Raw genomic sequence first — 23,272 nt, 5'->3', positions numbered from 1 at the left:
AAGTAAGCTTTTACTGTCAGATCTACGGGATATAGAAAATACAGAAGCAGCTGCAGCAACAGATTACCATGGTCAAATTATAGAAGTAGCAGCAGAAGTTAGAAAAACTGAAGGCAGTGGGACCCAGTTCATCCAAAGACTCAAGAGATGGTGTTACAATCGTAACCAAAGATGCCCAGAAGAAATAGGACCTCAAGGTGAGAGGCCCTACCGAGATTACTTGCAGAAGATAAGTGACCTCATCAGAACAGAAGGACTGAACCCCGAACAAGGGGTAGGGGCTAGACTGGTGAGAACCAAGGCAATGGAAGATATGAAACCATCCCTGAAGCAGAAACTCATCGCCAGCACACCAGCCTACAAAACCATCCCACTGGACCAACTAATGGACACAATGGAAGCTCTGGAAGATCAAGAAAGAGAGGAAAAGGAGAGGAAGGGAGCAAGGCCAAAACAAGTATACATTGTGACCGAAGACAAGAAGAAGTATGTAGCACAAGGGGAAAGAAGGAAATTTGTGAGTCCATCCTCTAGAAAGTGCTTCTGGTGTCTGAAATCCGGTCACATGAAACAGGACTGTAAACAATACAAGTCCTACATGGAGGAGAGAGGAGATGGCCACAAGAATACAGGGCCAACAAGCTCAGACTGAAGTTTGGGCACCCCAGTCAAGAACATTTATGCACTCCCCTCACAAAGCAAATCAGTAGAGGGCTTTGTGAACATCACTCTACCAGGGGGAGAAGAGATCTCTTGTTTACTTGATACTGGGGCAAGCCAATCAGTGATCAGAAAAGAGGACATTCCACTTTCCCTCATTACAAACAAACCAGCAACAGCTCAAGGTCTAACCAGAGAAGAAGTTTACCTGAACAAGACAAAGAAGATGAATATTCAGGTGCAAGGTCACCCACAAAAAGTACCAGCAGAATTCCTAGTCTCACCTACATGCCCAGTGAACCTGTTGGGAGCAGATCTACTGCAAAAACTACAAGCAAGCATACTGTATCGCGGGGACAAGATTGTGTTTCAAACTGCACTGAAACCCCAGGAATACAACCAGATACAAGCAGCTGTCCAGATATTCCTCTTGCAAGAACCAGCAGAGAAGACAGCATTTGAATCTTGGTCACATCTAGGAGTTCCAGACAAGGTATGGGCAAAAGGGAAGGACGACGTAGGGAAGATGAATGTCCAGCCAGTAAAGCTGATCATCAAGCCAAATACCGTACCAGTAGCAATACGCCAGTATCCTCTAAGCAAGGAACAAACTCAAGCTCTGGGTACGCAAGTAAAGAAGATGGAAAAGAAAGGCATCATCAGGAAATGCAAATCACCCTACAATACTCCTTTGTTCCCAGTGAAGAAGAAGCCCATCACCGGATCAGAAGGACCGCCCCCATACCGAATGGTACATGACCTTCGGGAGATAAATAAGAGACTAGTGGTACCTGTACCTATTGTGCCCAACCCACACACTCTGCTTAATGAAATCAGCCCTGCAGCAACATGGTTCACTGTCATCGACCTCGCAAATGCTTTCTTCTCAGTATCAATTACTGAAGATTCACAGCCACTACTTGCATTCACTCATGAAGGACAACAATATTGTTGGACAAGGCTTCCCCAGGGAGGAGCAACGAGCCCTGCAGAATTTACAGAGGCCATGTCTACGATACTGAAGAAATGGGGACCTCTATACCCCCGTGAAACCCAATTATTACAGTATGTGGATGATCTACTCATAGCCACAACCACCAAGGAGAAGTGCGAGGAAGAAACAGTAGCACTACTCATATTCCTATCGGAAGAAGACTGCAGGGTGACTCAGCACAAGTTACAATATGCACAAGAAAAAGTCATATTCCTTGGACACTGCATCTCACATGGGACCAGGCATCTTACCACAGACAAGTGAAAGCAATCCTAGATGCCCCATTCCCAGACAACTTAAGAAAGAAAAGGGCATTTCTAGGTTTAACTTCGTATGTAAGAGACTGGATACTGGGAGCTTCAGGCCTCATGCAACCCCTCTATGATGCAACCAAGAAAACAGCAACCAAATCTGATGAGGAAAGACAAGCCCAAGTGAAAGCAGTTGAACAGATCAAACAAGCCGTCTGCAATGCACCCGCTCTAGGACTTCCTGATTATGACAAACCCTTTACACTGTTCTGCCATGAGCAAAAAGGACATGCTATGGGAGTCCTCACGCAAGACCATGGAGGCAAACAAAGGCCAATTGCCTACTATTCCACAACATTAGATGGGGTCATGAAAGGATCACCATCATGCATAAGATCAGTAGCGGCAGCTGCAATACTAAAGGAAAAATGTGCTGATGTCGTCCTAGATCACACCCTCATCATCCAAGTTCCACATGCAGTGACAGAAATACTGCAACAAGCTTCTACACGGCATTTGAGTTCTGCCAGACTCACCAAGTATGAAGTAGCTTTGCTATCTGCAAGCAATGTGACTATCAAGCGATGCACAGTGTTAAATCCCGCCACTCTACTCCCTATTGATGATGAACCTAATGGTCCAATAGAAGGGAGAGTAGAAGAAGATAGATATACCTCAAACGTGGAAGAAGAGGAAGATACCTCGAGACCTATAATACATGACTGTGTATCCATGATGGAAAGAGAAGTACAACCTGATTGGAAAATTGAAGAGAAACCAATTAATAATCCAGATTTTTTATTTTACACCGATGGATCTAGTTATTATGTGGATGGACACCGATATGCAGGATATGCAGTGGTATCCACAAATGATGTCATGGAAGCAGAACCACTCCCAGCGGGTACCTCAGCCCAAGCAGCAGAACTTACAGCTCTGACAAGAGCCTTGGAGATGGCTGAAGGACAGTCAGTGAATATCTACACGGACTCACGTTATGCCTGGGGTGTGGCACACGACTATGCATCTATATGGAAAAGAAGAAATTTCCTTACTGCAACAGGAAAACCCATCAAGAATGGAGAACTGATCCAGAGATTGACCAGAGCCTTACGATTACCAAAGCAAATGGCAGTCATAAAGACAAAGGCACACACCAAGGAAGACACAGAAGAAGTAAAAGGGAATGCTTTTGCAGATGAACAAGCAAAGAAAGCAGCTGTAAAGGAGAAGAAAACAGCTGGAATATATGTCCAAGAGACAAAGGCAGAAATGAATATGAAGATACTCATCAGACTACAAGAACAAGCAAAGACAGAACACAAAGTATGGGAGAAGATGGGAGCCCAGCAATCCTGTGTGGGTCTTTGGAAAAAGGAAGGAAAATGGTGCCTGCCAAGAACACTATATGCACCTATGATTCAAGTAGCCCATGGACCAGACCATAAAGGCAAAGAACAGATGACTAAGACAGTTCAAGAATATTGGCTGGCTCCAGGCTTCTATGTGGCAGCTAAAAACTACACAGACCAATGTTGGATATGCGCAGAAAACAACCCAGAAAGACGAACCAGGACAAGCATGGGGAACATGCAAAAAGCATATTTTCCCTTTCCAAAGACTCCAAATAGACTACATTCACACGCCTAAATGTGGCACGTATGAGTACGCCCTAACTTGCACAGATATCTTCAGCAGATGGCCTGAGGCTTGGCCAGTATCTAAAGCAAATGCCCTGACCACAGCCAAAAAGATAATAGCTGAAGTAGTTTGCAGATATGGGGTACCAGAAGTAATAGAATCAGACAGAGGTAGTCATTTCACAGGAGAAATAATGCAGAACATTATGCAGGACTTGGGTATTTCACAAGCCTTCCACACTCCTTACAGGCCACAGGCCAGTGCCAGAGTAGAGAGACTTAATGGCACTTTGAAACTAAAAGTCCAAAAAGCCATGCAAGAGACTGGCAAAACATGGGTAGAATGCTTACCCCTGGCCTTATTTGCAGTAAGAACAACTCCAGGAAAAGAGACAGGATATTCTCCTTATGAGATCCTATTTGGAGTTAAACCAAAGACAGGATGTTATTTTCCCCAAGAATTACAGTTTAAACATGGGAACATGACAGCACATGTGAAGTCTTTAAATGAATATTTAACTGATTTGCATTCTAAAGTTTTGTCTTTAAGTAATCAAAGCTCAGAACCAGAACCTCATGCACTAAAGATTGGAGATTGGGTCTACGTTAAGAGACACGTGAGATCTACACTGGAACCAAGATATGATGGTCCATTCCAAGTGTTGCTGACCACCCCAACCTCAGTGAAGGTGTTCGGAAGAGACACGTGGATACACTCCTCCCACTGCAAGAGGACTCTTATCTCAGTTGAACGCGAACCAGATCACTTACCCACGCAAAGTTAAGTTGTCAAAATGATAACGCACCTCGGGCCAGACCATCTGCCTTGGTGGAAGTTAATATGTATCTCAACTGTGTTTGCAATAACCATATACACTACATGTACTACTTTATATAACCAGAATAGAGAAAAACGCACTGTTAGCGAACCATGGCCAAACTCAGTAATGATGTCCCATTTCATGATAGCCAAGTCATTAGCACTGAATGACTGTTGGGTATGCACCCACCCACCTGTAAGTTCTAGAAACATGCACTGGCTAGCTGTTCCACTTAACATAACTGAATTCTGGGCATTGAACTACACTGAAGGAAAAAACAACAACAACATTATGGCCAACAAACCAGTATCTCTATTAACGGCAGGTTTTACCCAGTATCCTAGTTTTTGCATAGCAGCACCACCCACCAAAGAGAATAGAACCATTAATGATGACCTAGTACTTAAGTCAGTTCAGCGGAACATGGGACGAGTTAACTGCTCTAGATCCCAAGTCAATTTCACCATAAAAATGGGTCAGAATGTTACACTATGTACTAGTAGTTCACTTTACCGTTTGGAAGACATAAAAATCCAGGTGAATAAAACCAACCCGGAAGTAATGGGATGGTTGCAAAACTCGACCGGATGTGGGGACCCCGATAACACTTCACTACACGATCAGGGCGGCAATGGGGGGCCACTGCTTGCATTGCAAATAGCCTATGAGGTAATATTAAACTCACCCTACATCTTACAAGCCGACGTTTATTTCCTCTGTGGCCGAAGGGCATACAAATGGATCCCATATGGAGCGCAGGGAACATGTACCATAGCCAGAGTAATCCCAGCTACAAAAATAATAGAATAACTAGGGGTAAAAGACGCCATGGAAGCAAAGCTCCCGAACAGATTAAATAAGAGAGAATTCAGGGAAAGAGGCAGTCATCATAAATCTTACCACTCCCTGTTTAATACTGGTTTGGGTACAATGGTAGGGGTAGCTATAGGGAATGTATTTACTATAGGGACTGCAGGGACCGCTTTCAATGACAGACAAGTTAGTGACCTAGCCAAATTACTGGACAATATAACCAGGATATATGATGATACTTTTGACCTAGTACTGGAAGACATAAAAATGGTTAAACAAGAAGTTAGGGCTCACCGTATGGTACTAGACTACCTTACCGCCAAGGAGGGGGGTTTGTGCCTGATAGTGGCAGAAGCTTGCTGTAATTACCTCAATCAGTCTGACTCCATAGAGGAAGCCATTGAACAGCATCTAGATATGGTCAAAACTCTTAAAAAGGAATTTGCAGAACAGCACAAGGGTAATTGGTTATTCGCTGAGGATAGTTGGTTCAGTTGGTTAAACCCTTCCAATTGGTATAAGGATATAGGAGGATGGTTTATGGGAATACTTTCATGGTTAGCAAAAATTATATGCGTAATTCTGCTTTTCTATGTATTAATCAAGCTTTGTTTGTATTGTTTTGCATGTACAAACTTTGTTTTGCTGACAAAAACAATGATCATCACAACATTCGTTTGATCCGTTGTCAGTATGATGATGCTGAAGCTATGGATAAAGCTGTGAAAGCAATCTACCTGGAAAGAGAACAAGAACCTGTTTAGTTGTCCATGTGACAGCGACATGAACTCTCTGTCCGTGCGGGACGGCATGTTGCCTTCCATGTGCTCAGGGTGGGCCCATGGGAATAGAACGTACTTAATCAGGGCATCGCCTGGTCTGATTGGCAGAGAGGCTCAGGGCAAATAACGTATATTGTCCCTAAATAGAATCAATAGAAGGGACTGAGAGAGGCAGATTGCTGGTTATTCTATGTAGCTCCATATACGCCATTTTGTATGCATCATATATGTAATGTATTGTGTTCCTCATTATTTCTAGCTTAGTTTCGAGTTTCGTTTCTTGAAGGAGACTCGTAAATCTATTATAAGGGGCACAACGTTTATCTGTGTTTCTGGCTGTACGCCCAGGAGATGTGGGGGAACCAAATCTCAGTAGTGATGTGAACAAGCTGGGGTGTGACAATTAGTGAATTGTTTATAGGTAAGAAGAGATTTATGTTATGGAATCCAATTATATGTGTGAAACCCATTATGTAATAGATAAGAAAATATATAAATATAAGCATTAGACTATTAAACGGCAGAACATCTTTTTGACACTCCAGAGTGTGTGTGTTGATTTGATTATTCTCCTGCTAGCAGTAAAAGAACACAGGTTATTGATCAAATCCCGGAGACTAAGGACAGGCCGTCGTTAGAATCCCCTCACAGAAGGTTCAGGATGGGGGAACACCTCTAACATTATCAACGACGTCAGGGAACCTGCTGAGATCCCTTAAATGAAGAGCCCCAACCAATGGGCTAGGTGCCCGGAGACCAGCCTCCAAATCCTAATGATGACGGCTGGCTGAGGGCGCGAAGGAGCCGGCGTCCTGGCTGCTTAACAACTGCCAGAACTAGCTGCCGCGCTGACCAGCGTCCAGGCGTTGCCGGGCAACAGGCCAGAGTTTCCGTCTGACAGCGGAAGTCATGTGCCGGACCGGTTGCCTAGCAACCCCATGCGTCCGGCGCACAGAAGCCCCCGGGGATGCCGCTGGGACCTGCCTGCCCATCTGCCAAGTGCCAGGGAACCTCCTGCTCCAGGACGCCGGGGATCCCGTGTGGTCACCGGACCTGCACCAGTCCGTGCACCCATGGGACCCCAAGTCCTAACAGTACCCCCCCCCCCTCGAGAAGGGGTTTCTTAACCCAAGACCTTTCCTCAGGTCCAACACTTTCTCCACCTGAAACTCCTGTTGTCCTTGCACCAATACGGGTGCTCTCCCTTGAATTATTTTTTGGAGAAATCTCTTTGAAGCAAGAAAAGGCTTAAGGAGTGAGCAGTGGAATGTATTTGCAATTTTTAACGACTTGGGAACTTGGAGACGGAAGGCTATGGGGTTAACCTGTTTAATTATCTTAAAAGGTCCGATAAACCTTGGTCCCAAGTGGACCGAAGGTTGTCGCAACCTGATGTTGCGAGTCGACAACCACACTCTGTCCCCAAACTTAAAAGAACACCAAAGCTTTCTCCTTGACAACCGCCTTCTCCAAGGTGATTCAGACCTCCCGCCAAACCTTCTTCAAGCGAGTGGTAGAAGCGAGAAGAAGACGATGATGGCGAGTTGGGATCCAGAGCATTAATCCTGGGACGGAACCCCTGAACCGCATAAAAAGGGGAAACCTAGAGGCTGAATGACACGCGTTATTGTACGCGAATTCAGCCAGAGGGAGATGCTCAACCCAATTATCTTGGCGCTTGGAGGCGTAAGGGAGATATTGTTTTAGGGACTGATTGAGTCTCTCAGTCGGACCATTTGATTGCGGATGATAACCAGACGTGAGACTGAGCTTAATCCCCAAAGACTTGCAAAACATTCACCAGAACTGAGCGATAAACTGGGGACCCCGATACGACACTATATCAGTGGGTAACCCATGTAATCTAAAAACACGGCTCACAAATAAGTCCACCAGCCCTCTGCTGAAACGGTCCATTACCACCCACACTACCTGATGACCCGGCGATAAGGGTAACTCCACCAAAAAATCCATGGATATGTGAGACCATGGCCTCGTGGGTATCTCCAAGGGTACAAGTTTACCCAATGGTAAGGACCTGGGCGCCTTATGTCGCGCACACTCTGGGCAGGATAAGATGAACTCCTTGACATCTCTCGTCATACTGGGCCACCATACTGAACGAGCATGGAGTTTCTGCATTTTCCACACCCCCAGATGACTGGCCAGTTTGCTATCATGAAACTCCAAAAGAATTTCACGTCTCCAACAAGAAGGAACAGACAGGCAGGCGTACCCTCAGGAGCTTGGTCCTGGACTTGTCTTAACTGCGTCTGCCAACCAGCATGAATTTGTTTAGTGGGAATGATGGGTATTGCTGGGGACCGGACCTCCTTAGAGGCACCAAAACACCTTGTCTATACATGATCACAAAATTAAAACGTGTGAAAAACATTGCCCATCTTGCTTGTTGACAATTCAACCGCTTGGCTGACTCTATGTATTGTAAATTCTTAAGATCAGTGAAGATAAAATCACATGCTTGGCTCCCTCGAGCTAATGCCTGAGAGAATTTTCTCGACATAAAAGCACAAGGATGCACCTCTCCTGAATCTGGGTCCTGTTGCGACAGAATCGCGCCAATCCCAACTTCTGAGGCATCAACTTCTACAATAAATGGCAATTCTGGGTTGGGATGATGAAGAACCTGAGCTGCCACAAAGGCCCGTTTGAGCACCTGAATGGACTGTCAGCCTGAGGAGACCATTTGCTGGGATCAGCTCCTTTCTTGGTGAGTGCAACAACGGGTGCCACTAGATCGGCGAAAGAGTGTATAAATCGCTGATAGTAATTGTCGAAACCTAAGAACATTTGCACAGCCTTAAGGTTACCTGGCTGTCCCAGTCTAAAATGGCCTTTAACTTCTTGGGCTCCATGGAAAATCACTTGGGTGAGATGATGTAACCTAAAAAGGCTACCTCTGAGACGTGAAATTCGCATTTCTCTAACTTTGCATACAGCTTGTTATCACTTAACTTCTGTAATACCTGACGAACGTGATGGTGATGGTCAGTTAAAGAAGAAGAAAAAATCAATATATCATCAAGATACACCACGACAAATCTCCCCAGGAACTCGCGGAGGACATCGTTGATGAAAACCTGGAAGATGGCTGGGGCGTTAGACAACCCAAAGGTCATCACCAAGTATTCTAAGTGCCCCGACAAGGTGCTGAAAGTGGTCTTCCATTCATCGTCAGATTTTATGCCAATGAGATTATACGCCCCCCGGAGATCAATTTTAGAGAAAATGGTCGCTCTCCTGAGTTGATTAAAGAGCACCGAATTAAGGGGAAGTAGGTATGTGTTTAACTGAAATTTTATTCAAGGCCCTGTAGTCAATGCAAGGCCTTAAGGAACTGTCCTTTTTCCCTACAAATAAAAACCCCGCACTAAGAGGGGATTTAGAGGGCCGAATAAACCCCTTCTTGAGACTCTCTGCAACATACTCCTCCATGGCTTTTGGCCACACAGAGTTGGGGATTAGTGTAATGGAGCAATCATAAGGCCTATGTGGAGGAAGAGTATCCACCTTTAGAAAAAACATCCAGGTAATCTCTGTACACCTCAGGGATTTTGTCACATAGCACTGTAGCGACTCGAATGGGATGTTGGAGGCATTCGTTAAAACAATTGGATCCTCAACTACTAATCTCCCCTGTTTGCCAATTAATAACAGGACTATATTTTACCAGCCATGGATGACCCAAAACCAAGGGCACCATGGGGCAGTGAGTGAGATATAACATGATCTCCTCAACATGCAAAGCCCCAACACTTAACCGAATGAGTGAAGTGTGAAATAAAACTTAGACATTTAGATAAGGAGTTTCCATCCAAACCTCGGATGGAAATGGACCGCTACATCTTTACCTGAGGAATTCACAATCTCTGTGCCAAAGAAACATCCAACAAATTGCGGCTCCACTATCCAAAAAGGCTTTTAAAGAAAAATCAGAACCTCCAAAAGAAATCCTAGCAGGAACTAACATCGAGTTCTGTGAGGAGACCAACTGAAGACCGAAGTGAACCTCCTCACTATTCACTTGGTCTGGAAGTTTTCCCTGATGCTGTGGGCAATCTCGTACAAAATGACCCTTCTCATTACAAAGGAAACCGACCCCAAAGGTCTTTTTATTAAGACCCCCTCTGGGGGCTACCCTGGACAGACCTACTTCCATGGGTTCATCCCGCTCCTCAGCTGCAACTCCTGAATTGGGCAAAGAGACTGCAACTTTTTCAGCCCGACGTTCTCTGAGCCGTCTATCAATTCTTATCGCTAGCTCCATGAGTTTATCCAGGGTATTGGGACCCAGATACTGCAACAAACTATCTTTAATCTGCTCCGATAACCCCAATCTGAACTGGCTCCGAAGAGCAGGAGCATTCCAGCCGCAATCATTAGACCACCTACAAAACTCGGTGCAATACACCTCTGCCAAGTTTCTTCCCTGTTTCAGGGCTCTTAAATGAGTCTCAGCGGCTGCCTCTTTATTTGGGTCGTCATATAACAGCCCGAGAGCTTTAAAGAAATTATCCACAGACTGTAAGGCCTCATCCCCAACCCTCAACCCAAAAGCCCATGTTTGGGGATCACCCTGAAGAAGGAAGATAATTATTCCCACCTGTTGGGCTGCGGATCCAGAGGATCGGGGTTTTAATCGGAAGTAAAGTTTGCAGGACTCCCTAAAATTAAATAAGTCTTTACGATGCCCGAAAACCAGGAAGGTTCATCTTAGTTTCGGGTAGGATGTTCTGGGAAGAGCAAGATATCCCCTCCTGAACCGACACCCGCAATGTAAGGTCTTGCATCAGCTGGGTTAAACCCTGTATCTGTTCTGCAGGATTCATGTTGGGAAATTGCTACAATTGCTCTCAAATTCCCCTTTTTATGGCCGGTGATACTGTTACGACCCAGGGAGTAACTCTGGTAACCAAAGGCCAACTCGGACTGACCAGTGACGCTATCCTATAGCCTGACTCTGTTGGCTCTAGCTGGCAGGTGGCAGTGGGCTGCGGGATGCTAGGCTTCGCCTGTAGCTGCCACATTTGAAAGGGCGAGTTAAGCCCGCCCTAGCTCTGGTGCAGCCAGGTGTTAGGAGGTGACAAGCCCACGGCGACCGCCAAGGAGAAGTCCAAGAGGAGAATCTAAATAAACTAAAACCCCAGCTAAAGGAGGATAATGCTAACGTATAAATCCCTGTAATTACACGAGTACGGGAAGGAGAATAATTGATACAGTGAATACTGTGACTCTGTCGCAACCGAAACCAAGCGACCTTGTCGCAAACAATAAAATAAATACTGCGACTCCGTCGCAATCAAAAACCAAGCGACCTCGTCGCAAAACAGTAAAGTTGTTCTACGCACAACTTTAAGGGATTAACCCCACACAAACCAAAGGGAGGAATAATGCCCAACCTCCACTAGGGACAAACTAACTGCAGCCTCAGGCTACTCACGACACCGGTTATGTTTGCAAGTCAGCAGGCTCACGCAGGAAGGTAGCAACAGCACGTCTCAGGAACAATCCTGCATAAGGCACAGGATGATTATCACCGGCGTCAGGGAACCTGCTGAGATCCCTTAAATAGAGCCCCAACCAATGGGCTAGGCCCCAGGAGACCAGCCTCCAAATCCTAATGATGATGGCTGCCTGAAGGCGTGAAGGAGCTGGCGTCCTGGCTGCTTAACAACAGCCAGAACTAGCTGCCACGCTGTCCGGCATCCAGGCATTGCCAGGCAACTGGCTGGAGATTCCGTCTGACAGTGGAAGGCATGCGCCTAGCAACCCCATGCATCCAGCGCACAGAAGCCCCCGGGGATGCCGACAGGACCTGCCTGCCCGTCCGCCTACTGCCGAGCGCCAGGGAACCTCGTGCCCCAGCTACAGGACGCCAGGGATCCTGTGTGGTCACCTGGCCTGCACCAGTCCGTGCACCCACGGGACCCTGAGTCCAAACACATTATTGAGGTACATAATGCCAGTCCAAGCCCAGTTAAGTTCACGTTAACATAGAGTGCCTCTCAGGTCCATTTTTTGGATGTTACATTAACCTTAATGATGGTAAGATTAGCACTTGCCTTTTCTCCAAAAAATCTTACAGAAATACTTTGCTGCTACAGTACCTACGAGTTGTCACCCTTAAGGTTTGATACATGGCCTTCCCTATTTGCAACTTCTGCGTATACATAGACTTAATTCTGACATAGATACAGCTGGAATCCAGATGGATTCTATGATTGAGAAGTTCATATCCCGTGGGTATGATAAACAGGAGTTGTTGGAAACTAAAAATAAAATCCTTAAATTGGATAGACAGGAGTTGTTGGTTGGCACTAAACCAAAAATTGACAATCAGAAAATCTTCCCATGGGTTAGTACATTCAATCAAAGGAGTGCTAAGATCAACAGATCAGCTAAAAAATTATGGCCAATGGTCCAGACGGACCCAGATCTGAGATTGGATACTACTCGGTTAATGTCCTGTTACAAAAGACCACCCAATCTAAGGGACTATTTGGTTAAAACATATACCCCCCCACCCCCCGGTTGACAGGTCTAAAAAACTGGGATCATAAGTTGTCCATGCACTACTTGTAGATATATGATCCCAGGGGCCTCATTTTGTCATCCTCATATGGGTAAAGTTATTAACATTAGACACACACTGACGTTCAATTCCAGGTATGTGGTTTACCAAATTGTGTGCCCTTGTGGTCTCAGTTATATTGGAAAGACTGAGCGAACCTTTAAAGAAAGGATGGCTGCACATCGATCAGCTATTTCTATGGCTTTGAAATATAATAGAATCATTCAGAGGAGAGGCGCGGAAGATGAAACATCTCTGCGTCTCTCCTGTTAGTTCGCGACAAGGGACCGCCGGGACACTTGTGCTTTTTTGTTTTGCAAAGACCTGGATTACTTCAGGATCGAAGAGAACCAGATCTTCACCAGAGGAGACATGTAAGTATAATTTGCCTTCACAGGTCCCCTATGGATTATTTCGGACCCCGGACACCAACACGGATGCCAACATGGACACGGACGCCGACGTGGACCAGGACACTGGACCAAGACCGAGGGCTACCTATGGGCTCAAGATAGGTAAGTATCAGTGTGTTTGTGTAATGTATGTATTAAACTTTTATTTTTCTGGGTTGTCAGTGTGTTTATTTAACTATTTCTTGTACTGTGTAACTACAAGTGCCAGCGGGCCCTTTAATGCCTCGCATGCTGGGACTTGTGGTTCTCCAAGTCCCAGCATGCCGGTGAGGCTTGTTGGAACTCATTGTTCCACAGTATAAGGCAATAGTTTATTATTCTATTTTATACTCTGCAATCAGCTCGATGCCCATCGCCAAGGGGCATCGAGGCAGCACCAGGCTTCAGCCTGGTCAGGTAAGTCCTGGAGGGGGGGACCTCTTTATTGGGGGGGTCCCCACTCCCCCAGGACCCCTGGCCAGGCTGACTGGTCGGTAGGGTTAATGCTTTGGCTGCGGGACCTTATATAATAAGTGTCCCCCGGCTGTGGCATTACCCTGCTGGCTGGTTTGGCTTGGGGCTGGTTTTTAAAATACGGGGACCCCTACACATTTTGTCCCCCATATTTTGGGAACCAGCCCCGAACCTGGAGCCTGGGGCTGGTTTAAAAAATTTGGGGAACCCCTATTTGCTGGGTTTCCTGATTTTTTAATACCAGCCCCGGCTCTTTCAGCCTGGTGCTGGTTATGGCTGTGGGGGAAACCCCATGCCGGCTTTTTTTATTTATTTATTTTTTGAGTTTTTTTAACACTGAAGCCTGCACAGATCTGACTGATCCATGCAGGCTAAAGCCAAAGACGACAGGAAAATAAAGTGTATTTTCCTGCCGTATTTGGCCGGCCATTCGCGGCCGATTCACACCAATTAGCGGCCATATTTTCAATATTAGTAAATCAGGAATCACCATTCTTTTGAATGGTGATTTCTGTTGTATTCTAACAATGATGTAATCATTCATATTTGTAAATACAAATACAAATGTCCCATCAACACAAATACGAAAATTCTTATTTTTGGCATAGTAAATGCCAAAAATACGCATACACCAAAAACAAATTGTATTTTCGTAAGAAATAAGTTTTTGGTTTTTTTCACACAATTTTCTTAGTAAATTTCCCCCAATTTGTCGGCAATTAAATACAGGATGATTGATCATGTTGCAGGGTGATCGTAGTCTCCTATTATTACAATGTGAGGCCAAATGGATAACTAGACTTGAAACGGTTACACCTAAAGGGCTCAATGAGAATATGGGTTTGAATATACTATTGCATTGATTTAACTTATATGGTAGCAGTTGCTTCTACAACTCTGATTAGTTTTATAGCGGATTTTTTCTATAGCTAATTGTTACAAATTATCGTATATGACACAAGGTAACATTAGTGATATTGCTTGCGCTATTTACATTCTGTGTTAAATGTGGTTTGTATTTCAGTTATACGTGGTCTTGTTTTGTTTCACCATTTGTGTAGTAATGTGGAGATTATGACATCATCTGAAGGCTTCTCCCGGCTTGTAGCCTGATGACATTACTAAAATGTATAGAAACTTTGCTGTGAAGTATTACATTAAAATAAGTTATATTTAAAGAGGCTGGAGTACTGCACGTCAGTTGGATTGCTTTGCGGGCACCCGCCCAAGGAATAGGGAGCACCTGCTGATTTTAAAAGCCGATTTTACCTGGGTTTTCTGGCTAATTTGGATACTTTGTTCCTTGGAGTACAATTCTGGTTTACTGCTACTGTCTGTTGGACACTCATACCACCTGGTACCATCCACCTTTGGGGACACCACCACCTGCATATTAAGGATTGCAGGGGCGCATCTCGTCGAGGACACCCACGATCCCAGTGGGAAAATACCCATCCTCCAGCGTCTCTTATCCGGCAAGGTTTATGGACCCCACCTACAACCAACTACAGACCATACAATAATATCAACCACCTCCAAAAAGGACATTTCCTCAAGTATCCAGCCTATAAGTATAAACCCATTTTTTATTTCAATGTCATTGTATGTAACCCTTTTTAATATTTGAATTGTAACTGTGTACACAGATATATACCTGTTTATGTGGATAATTTCCACCTATTTTAGCAATAAATAGATTGTTGAATTTACCATACCATATTGATCCAACCTTTGTAGCGCTCCACATTTTTGCTTTTTCTACACCCGCCCAAGGAATCACTTTGAGTGGCTGTGCCGGATCTCCTGTACTGTATGTATATATATCTATATATCTATATAGATATATAGATATATAGATATATATATATATAGATATGTATATATAGAGAGAGAGAGAGAGTAGTGCAGGCCGGCACTCCAAGCCACTGCGGTAAGGTACTTGCCAGGTGCCTTCTGAACTGAACACGTGCAGTGTGTTCACAAATAGTCTTGTAGTAGAACAATATAGAGAAAATTACGCCATGCACAGGGTTTCTTACATCAACGTTTCAACTTCTTACTATGCTTTGAAGCTATTGGTGCTGCCGCTAAGCCTCCTGCTGACACGCTGAAGAGGATCTCCCTGGCTGCTGCTGCCGCATGCTGCAATCCCCTGAGGCTGCTACTGTGTGCTGCTCTCCCTGGCCCGCTGCTGCTGCACGTTGCTCTCCACGCCCGCTAACGCATCACCCTGCCACAGGCTCCTCAGATGCTGTGCGTGGGTGACGGACGTCACCTGCGCACTGCATCACTGGGAACGCTGAAGCCTCTGAGATCTCACAGGCTTCAGCAGATCATTTTACATAGGAAATAAGGGCACTTGATCGCGATCTACCGGCAGGAGCTACGCGATCGACCGGTAGATCCCAATCGACCTTTTGGCCATCCCTGCACTATCACAATCCGCCCCGCCGACAAAGGTGGGGGGACAGTGATTCAAGATATTGACCAATATCGCAATGAATTAATACGCCAACTATCGGACCAAGAAGTGTATGTCCAATTGCCTAACAATCCTACCCTTGAATATAATGAACAATTAAATCTTGTTCTACAACAAGCCACCAGAGAAGGAGTGATCACTGGTACCACAGCCAAAGCATTAATACAAGACTATCCGGTAGCACCTGTACTGTATTCGCTTTCCGAAGCTTCACAAGGACCCCAAAAATCCTCTGGGCCACCCTATAATTGCAACAAGTGATTCAGTGTTCTATAAGGTGGCTAAATACCTGGACTATTTATTTCAATCTTCCACACAGATACAACCTACACATCTGAAGGACACAACCACCTTTATTAACAAATTGAATGATTTAACTTATTTACCTGCCGATTGTTTATTATGTACGCATGACATTGTCAGCCTCTATACCAACATCCCCCATAGGGATGGTATAGAGGCTGCCAGAAAATTCTTGGAGGAGAGTATGGTGTATGATGGCACTAATATTGTTTTTTTTGTCAAGTTACTGTCAATGACATTGAAGAAAAACTATTTATTTATTTGACAAATGCTGGTACTTGCAGCGCAGCAGTTGTGCAATGGGATCTTGAGTAGCACCTGCGTTCGCGAATTGCTACATGTTCCAGATTGAAAGGGAGTTTTTCTTTGAGAACACATCTATGTGCAACAAGATTAAACTCTTTTTGTGGTACATAGACGATTTGCTGATCGTTTGGTCTGGCAGTAATGATGATCTGATTGAAGCAATCTCTGAACTGAATTCCAGAGAATCAACCATTAACTTCACTTATGACATCAGTGAAATGTTTGCATCTCCTGGCAGAATAACAAAATAACTACCAGCCTGTTTAAAAAACCCACGGACAGGAATACCCTGCTGCACAGTTCCAGTGCTCACCCAGAAGCCCGCAGCATTTGTGATGACCCTGAGGAAACAGTATTAGCAATAGACAAGATGATCGAGAAGTTCATCTGCAGGGGCTAAAAACCACAAGATCTTCTTAAAGCCAAACAAAAAGCGCTCGCCACCCCTAGAGAGGAAACCCTTCGGCCCAAAGAGAAAAAAGTACTTAAGGGAAAAATCCCCATTTGTACAATCCTTTAATATGTCATCGCAGGCAATTACAAATTCTGCCAAAAAACTATGGCCAATGGTCACGTCAGACTCGGATCGAAAAGCGTTTGCACAACATGAATTGTTACCCAGTTATAGGAATACCTAGTGCATAATGACATTTCCAACATATGCGTCCCAACCCCAATAGGTTTTTTACAGCGCAAACCTGGTTGTTACAGATGTACAACCTGTAGGTACATGGAGACTGGTGACACCCCCACACAGGGGTGAGGATACGTATCAATCATGTTCTCACCTGTACATCGACGCATGTCATCTATATCATTAGATGCCCTTGTGGCTGGATTTACTTGGGCAAGACCACCTGTCAATTCAAAATACGCATGACTGGCCATAGATCGCATATCAGAGCAGCCCTAGAAGGTAAAAGTGGCCCCTCAGAGCAACCTGTCCTGAGACAATTTAAGGAACTAAAACACAGTTTAGCCACCTAAAGGTATAAAATCATAGACCACATTCCACCTTACCTGAGGGGTGGTGACCGTGATAAATTACTTCTCCAGAGAGAAACCAGATTGATACACAGACCCAATACTGTGCATCCAGCTGGATTAAATGAATCCTGCAGCTTTCATTGTTTTCTATGACACCCGTTCTTTACATCAGTACCTTTTTGATTACCATGTTCATGACTTATGATAACACCTGCTCCTCCTGCATATTTAATTATGAGTCATGAGATTACTGTGATAGCTTATTGCTGAATGATTAAGAAAAGGAGGGTGCCGATGTATTTTAATTTGTTATGTATCTGTCACGGATGGAGGACTTGGATGGATCGTGTGGTGCTCGGGAATCACTTTAGGACCAGATGTAGTACACCAGAGCCCCAGAACGGACAGGCGGTGGGCACGGAGGGGTGAGTATTGGACCCGCCGCGGCTGTCCGTGACAGTACCCCCTCCTTTTTGGGTGCCAGCAAGGTACCTTCGAGACTTGAGTGGATTATTCTGGAGGAATTGCTTGACCAGGCTTGGAGCATGTAAATCTGAGGAGTCCACCCAAGAATTCTCCTTCGGACCATCTACGGACCACTCCGCCAAGTATTGAAGACAAGAATGACGATGACGGCAGTCGAGGACTTTTTCACTTCAAACTCAACATCTTTTTTTGGTAGAAATTGGAGGTGTCTTGGGAGGTTTAGGATGGTACGGGTTCAATTGTAATGGCCTTAAAAGAGAGACATGAAAAGAGTTGGGGATCTTCATAGAAGTTGGCAGTTTTAGCTTGTAAGCCACTGGGTTGATGATTCGGATGATCGGGAAGGGGCCGATAAAGCGCGGAGCCAGCTTTATGGAGGGTAAACGAAGACGCAGATTACATGTGGACTAGACATGACAGACTAGATCTCCAACCTTCAACCGGGGACTGCTTTCCTTTTGTTGTCTGCGAATCTCTTATAGCGAGTTGAAGCTTTCCGAAGGGATTGATGAATGTCTGACCAGGTCTTTGAAAATTGATGTAGTGAGGAGTCTACCGCTGGAACTTCCACTACTGGTAAACTTGTGAACTCAGGAAAAAGAGGATGCTGACCAAAGACGGTAAAGAATGGGGTGGTTCTGGAAGATAAATGATACGAGTTATTATAGGCAAATTCTTCCCACGGGAGCAGATCTACCCAGTCATCCTGTGCGGAAGAGATGTACAGACAGAGGAAGGCCTCTAGGTCTTTATTGACTCATTCCGTCTGTCCATTGGTTTGTGGGTGGTAGGCAGAAGAAAACTTTAATTTGATTTGCAATGATGAACACAGGGATCTCCAAAACTTGGCGACGAATTGTACCCCTTGATCCGACACTATCTCTACAGGGAGGCCATGTAATTTGAAGATGTGGAGGACAAAGAGTTGAGCCAGTACTGGAGCGGATGGAAGGCATTTTAACGGAATAAAGTGGGCCATTTTTGAAAAGCGGTCGACCACTACCCAGATCACTGGGTGTCCTTTGGAAGGCGGCAGCTCGGAGATGAAATCCATGGACAAGTGAGTCCAAGGATGTTTTGGAATGGGTAGTGGTCGCAGAGTTCCCGCTGGAGCTGTTCTGGACGTCTTATGCTGTGCACATTGAGGACAAGATGAAATAAAACTACAGATGTCTGCTCACATGGAGGGCCACTAGTAGGATCGCTGAAGAAAAGAGAGCATCTTTTGGGTTCCTGGATGACCATGGAGACATGAAGAATGAGCCCAGGTCAGGATCTTCCCTCGTAATTCGGGGGATACGAAGGTCTTCCCAGAAGGTGGTGTGGGATGAGAATCGGTTTGGGCGAAGACTACCGGGTTTAGTATTGACTGAGGCCGGGGAGAGTCAAAGGACCGCATCCGCCTTATGGTTTTAAGAACCGGGACGGTATATAATCTGGAAGTTAAAGCGCTCGAAGAACATAGCCCAGCAGGCCTGTCGGGACGTGAGACACTGCACATTGCGTAGAAACGAAAGATTTTTATGGTCCGAGTACACCGTGACTCGGTGCCGTGCCCCCTCAAGAAGATATCTCCATTCCTCGAAGGCTAGTTTAATAGCTAAAAGTTCTTGTTCTCCGATTGGGTAGTTTCTCTCTGCTGGAAGGAATATTTTAGAGAAGTATGCACAGGGTTGAAGTTCCTGGTTCTCTCCTCTCTGGGAAAGAATAGCCCCGACACCATCTGCAGAAGCGTCTACTTCCAGAAAGAAGGGTTTGTGGTGTCCGGTTGAAGCAGTATTGGTGTGGTGATAAATGCGTGTTTTAACAACTGGAAGGCCCATACCACCTCTGGAGGCCAATGAGATGGATCTGCTCCCTTTTGAGTGAGAGCGGTGAGAGGGGCGGCGATGTAAGAGGAGTCCGAATGAATCGCCGGTAATAATTGGAGAAGCCCAGGAATCGTTGGATTCCTTTTAACGTGGTTGGCGCGGTCCAATCTTGGATGGCTTTGACCTTGACGGGATCCATCTAAATGCCAGTACTTGAAAGAATATGACCTAGGAAAGGAATTGTCGGTACTTCAAAGACGCATTTCTCTAGTTTACAGAAGAGATGATTTTCCCAGAGACGGGACAGTACCTCCTTCACGGTTTGACGATGAGCAGAAAGATCAGAAGAAAAGATGAGGATATCGTCGAGATATACTACGAGGGAGTGATACAGCATGTCCCGGAAGATGTCGTTAACGAACTGTTGGAAGACCGCTGGCGCATTGCATAGTCCAAACGGCATCACCAGGTATTCGTAATGGTGTTGAATGCTGTCTTCCATTCATCCCCAGAGCGTATTCAAATTAAATTGTATGCCCCGCGTAGGTCTAACTTGGTGAACACCGCAGCCCCTTTGACTTTATCGAACAGCTCAGGGCCGGAGTGATCCATCTTTTTTTTTCACAAAGAAGAACACCGCACCAGCTGGAGAAGTGGACGGGCGGATGAAGCCTTTCTGTAAATTTTCTCAGATATATATGTAGACATTGCCTCAGTCTCTGGGATGGAAAGTGGATATGTGCGACCCAAGGGGTCTTCCCGAGAATTAGCTCGATAGGGCAGTCCCAACTACGATGAGGAAGAAGAGAGTCTGCACCCCCCTTGCTGAAGACATCTTTGAAAGAATGGTATTGTGGGGGTAGTGAAGCGATGGAGTCATCTGCCCAGGTCTGTTGAAGTGGGAGCACTTGGCCAATTTATGAGGTTTCACCATTTAACCTCCACCGTTGGTAACTATATTCAAACAACTTGGCTTATTTGAACTGCTTATTCCATTTCACCTGGAGCATACTGTATACGCATGCTTATGACTGCCTATTAATACCCCAACGGGTCTTTTTATTCAATATTATCCCCACACTTTTTTTCTTTTTTAGAGAATTCTCTAATGTACTTTTATATTGTATAATAAATGTATTGATATATTTTTTCACACCATTGTAATTGGTTATTATTCAGATCAACCTAGCGCTGTATACTCCCTTTTTATCTCTTTTTTACATAATAAGGGGCCTTACACACTCCCTCATACAGCTGCTTTAACTGCATTCGTGGTTCACCTTTCTCTTTTCATAAACTCACGAGATGACCAGCGGCACTGAGGGAGATCCAAAATACAGGAAAGAGAGCTTTTGATGATGGAATGGATGTTTATGGCAAAGACAGGCGAGGATGGTGGTAAACGGAGTCCAAGAAAAGTCACGGAAAAAAGTGGGTGATGATCCAGAGAGTATGGGAAAGACTGTAACTGGGTGGTCTCCAGGTGACAGGGTACCCCAGAGGGTGACGTAACTTGGTGGGATGCTGGCGGGCTCCTGGGTACAGGCAGGGGCCCCACGGACTGGCGGTACCGGCTCCACAGGCGGATGACCAAGAAGGCAGCGAGAGGCCAGGATTCCCGGAGTCAATAGCAGGACGGACTGAGGTGAAGGCTGCAGTGGACAGGAGTGAGCCAGGGGTCTCCAACTGCACAAGGCTAGGAAACCTTTGCACTGACACAAGTTCACCAAGACAGATCTCCTAAATACATAGTGGGCAGCTGTCATTGGCTAGACCTGGGGTAGCCAACCCTAGTCCTCGAGAGCTACCAACAGTGCATGTTTTGTAGGTCTTCTCAAAGAATCATAAGTGAGCTAATTAGCTCCATCTGTGTATCTTTTAAAATGTGTCAGTGAGTAAGAGTGCAGCTGTGCAGCAGCTTGGTTGTCTGGAAAATGTGAACTCTTGGTAGCTCTCGAGGGCTAGGTTTGGCTACCACTGAACTAGACAGTGCAGGGAGGCAGGAAACCTGAACCTGGCGTCCAATATGCATTTTGCCCACATCCAAGATGGCGGCGCTGGCTTCCCGGCACCGCCTCAGTCTAAGCTCCCCAGGGACCCCCAGGGACCTGCCCCATCATGCAGTGCTTCCCGGCCAGCCAGGACCCAGCAGTGCGCCCACACCAGAGCCCCAGAACAGACAGGTGGCGGCAGGCACAGAGGTGTGAGTACCGGCCCCACCGTGTCCCGCCGCAGCCGTCCGTGACAGTATCACTTGTTTATTAGGTAATGTCGCTTAGCAACCATTGCTGAGGTCAGGACGCACGGGCCGGTGCGCGTCCCGTCTCATCAATGTGACATCAGATGATCCGGACGGGCGGCTGGAAGCTGGTGGCTGACACATGGGTGTAGGTGAGTGGGTATAAATGTATGTTGTCTTTACTTATATTGTTGAGCATGAAAACGGTTATAACACACCAAAACGTTGCTTAAAGACAAGTGGTGTATTTGTATTTATTTGCTGAGAAGTCCGATGAGTGCCTGTCCTGCTGATCCTTTCTACATACTGTGTGATAGCACCTAACAGAGCACCGAGGCTGCTGTATGCCTGAGTTTGATTCATAAAGGGATAAAAAAATTGTAAACACAGCTATAGTAGAGTATACAGTATTTAATACACAAATACTGAATACACGGTCAATGCCATCTGATTTGTTAGGAGATGGCTGATTTCGTGAAAGCCTCTCCTCTACTTATTGCCAACTCAGCACATAAGGTTAGCGCTGGGACACTTGAATGGTTAAATAGTATTCATTGACAAAATTAATTATCACAGCACACACACAACAATTATACTAGCACACGGCAGAAGTACAGTTGTACAGTACAGTTGGAGCCACAGCGGTGTTCACGGGGATGAGACACACAAGCGTCTCATACTGTTTTTTTTTTTTAATTGAGTTTTATTTATTCCAACGCTACATGTAATACATATAAAATCCAAAATAATTATATATGAAAAACGACTACATTTCATTTAATAACATACATACAATTCCCACCCCACCTCCCCCATCCGCCCCCCTCCCAACGCTCCCCCCTTTCCACAAACATACATACACTTGGCCTATACTTCTTGCCGACGCTGTACCACTCTCCTTAAATATTTAAACTCTTACATTACTAATTATTGGCAAATCCCTCCAACAATCTCGTGGCTCCTCAAACTACCTTAGAATTCCCCCTACTGATTCCTTCTCGGACGTTTTTTGGTTCCGGGTTCTGCACAGTTAACCTAATCTTAGCTCATGGCTATGGATACCCTTTTAATTTAGTTTATACCAATAGACTATAGGCATTGGAAATACGGCAACCTACCTACTAGAAGTGCAACTATTTGTGCCCCATGTTACTAACTTTACACTGTGTTATCTCTTTATCTGGTACTTGTTTCCTAGCACGGCCACAATCTTAAGTAATCGTGTCCCTTACTTAAGGG

At 45.3% G+C, this 23,272-nt stretch overlaps 1 protein-coding gene across 1 annotated transcript; it reads left to right on the top strand.

Moving 5' to 3' along the window:
* Positions 1–2,022: 2,022 nt before the first annotated feature.
* On the top strand, positions 2,023–3,555 carry LOC146064670 (uncharacterized). The gene has a single exon (XM_083178446.1). The coding sequence runs from the start codon at positions 2,023–2,025 to the stop codon at positions 3,553–3,555; it is 1,533 nt and encodes a 510-aa protein (XP_083034572.1).
* The last annotated feature ends 19,717 nt before the right edge of the window (positions 3,556–23,272 follow it).

This window comes from Crinia signifera, chromosome 1, assembly GCF_055691185.1.
Source record: "Crinia signifera chromosome 1, ASM5569118v1, whole genome shotgun sequence".
Classification (NCBI taxonomy): Eukaryota; Metazoa; Chordata; class Amphibia; order Anura; family Myobatrachidae; genus Crinia; species Crinia signifera.
The sequence above is the reverse complement of the archived record's forward strand: the minus strand, read 5'-3'. Positions and strand labels throughout refer to the sequence as shown.

Bases quoted from the DNA above. Each gene is read 5' to 3' on its own strand.
- LOC146064670 (XM_083178446.1), top strand. From the start codon at position 2,023: ATGCAACCCCTCTATGATGCAACCAAGAAAACAGCAACCAAATCTGAT.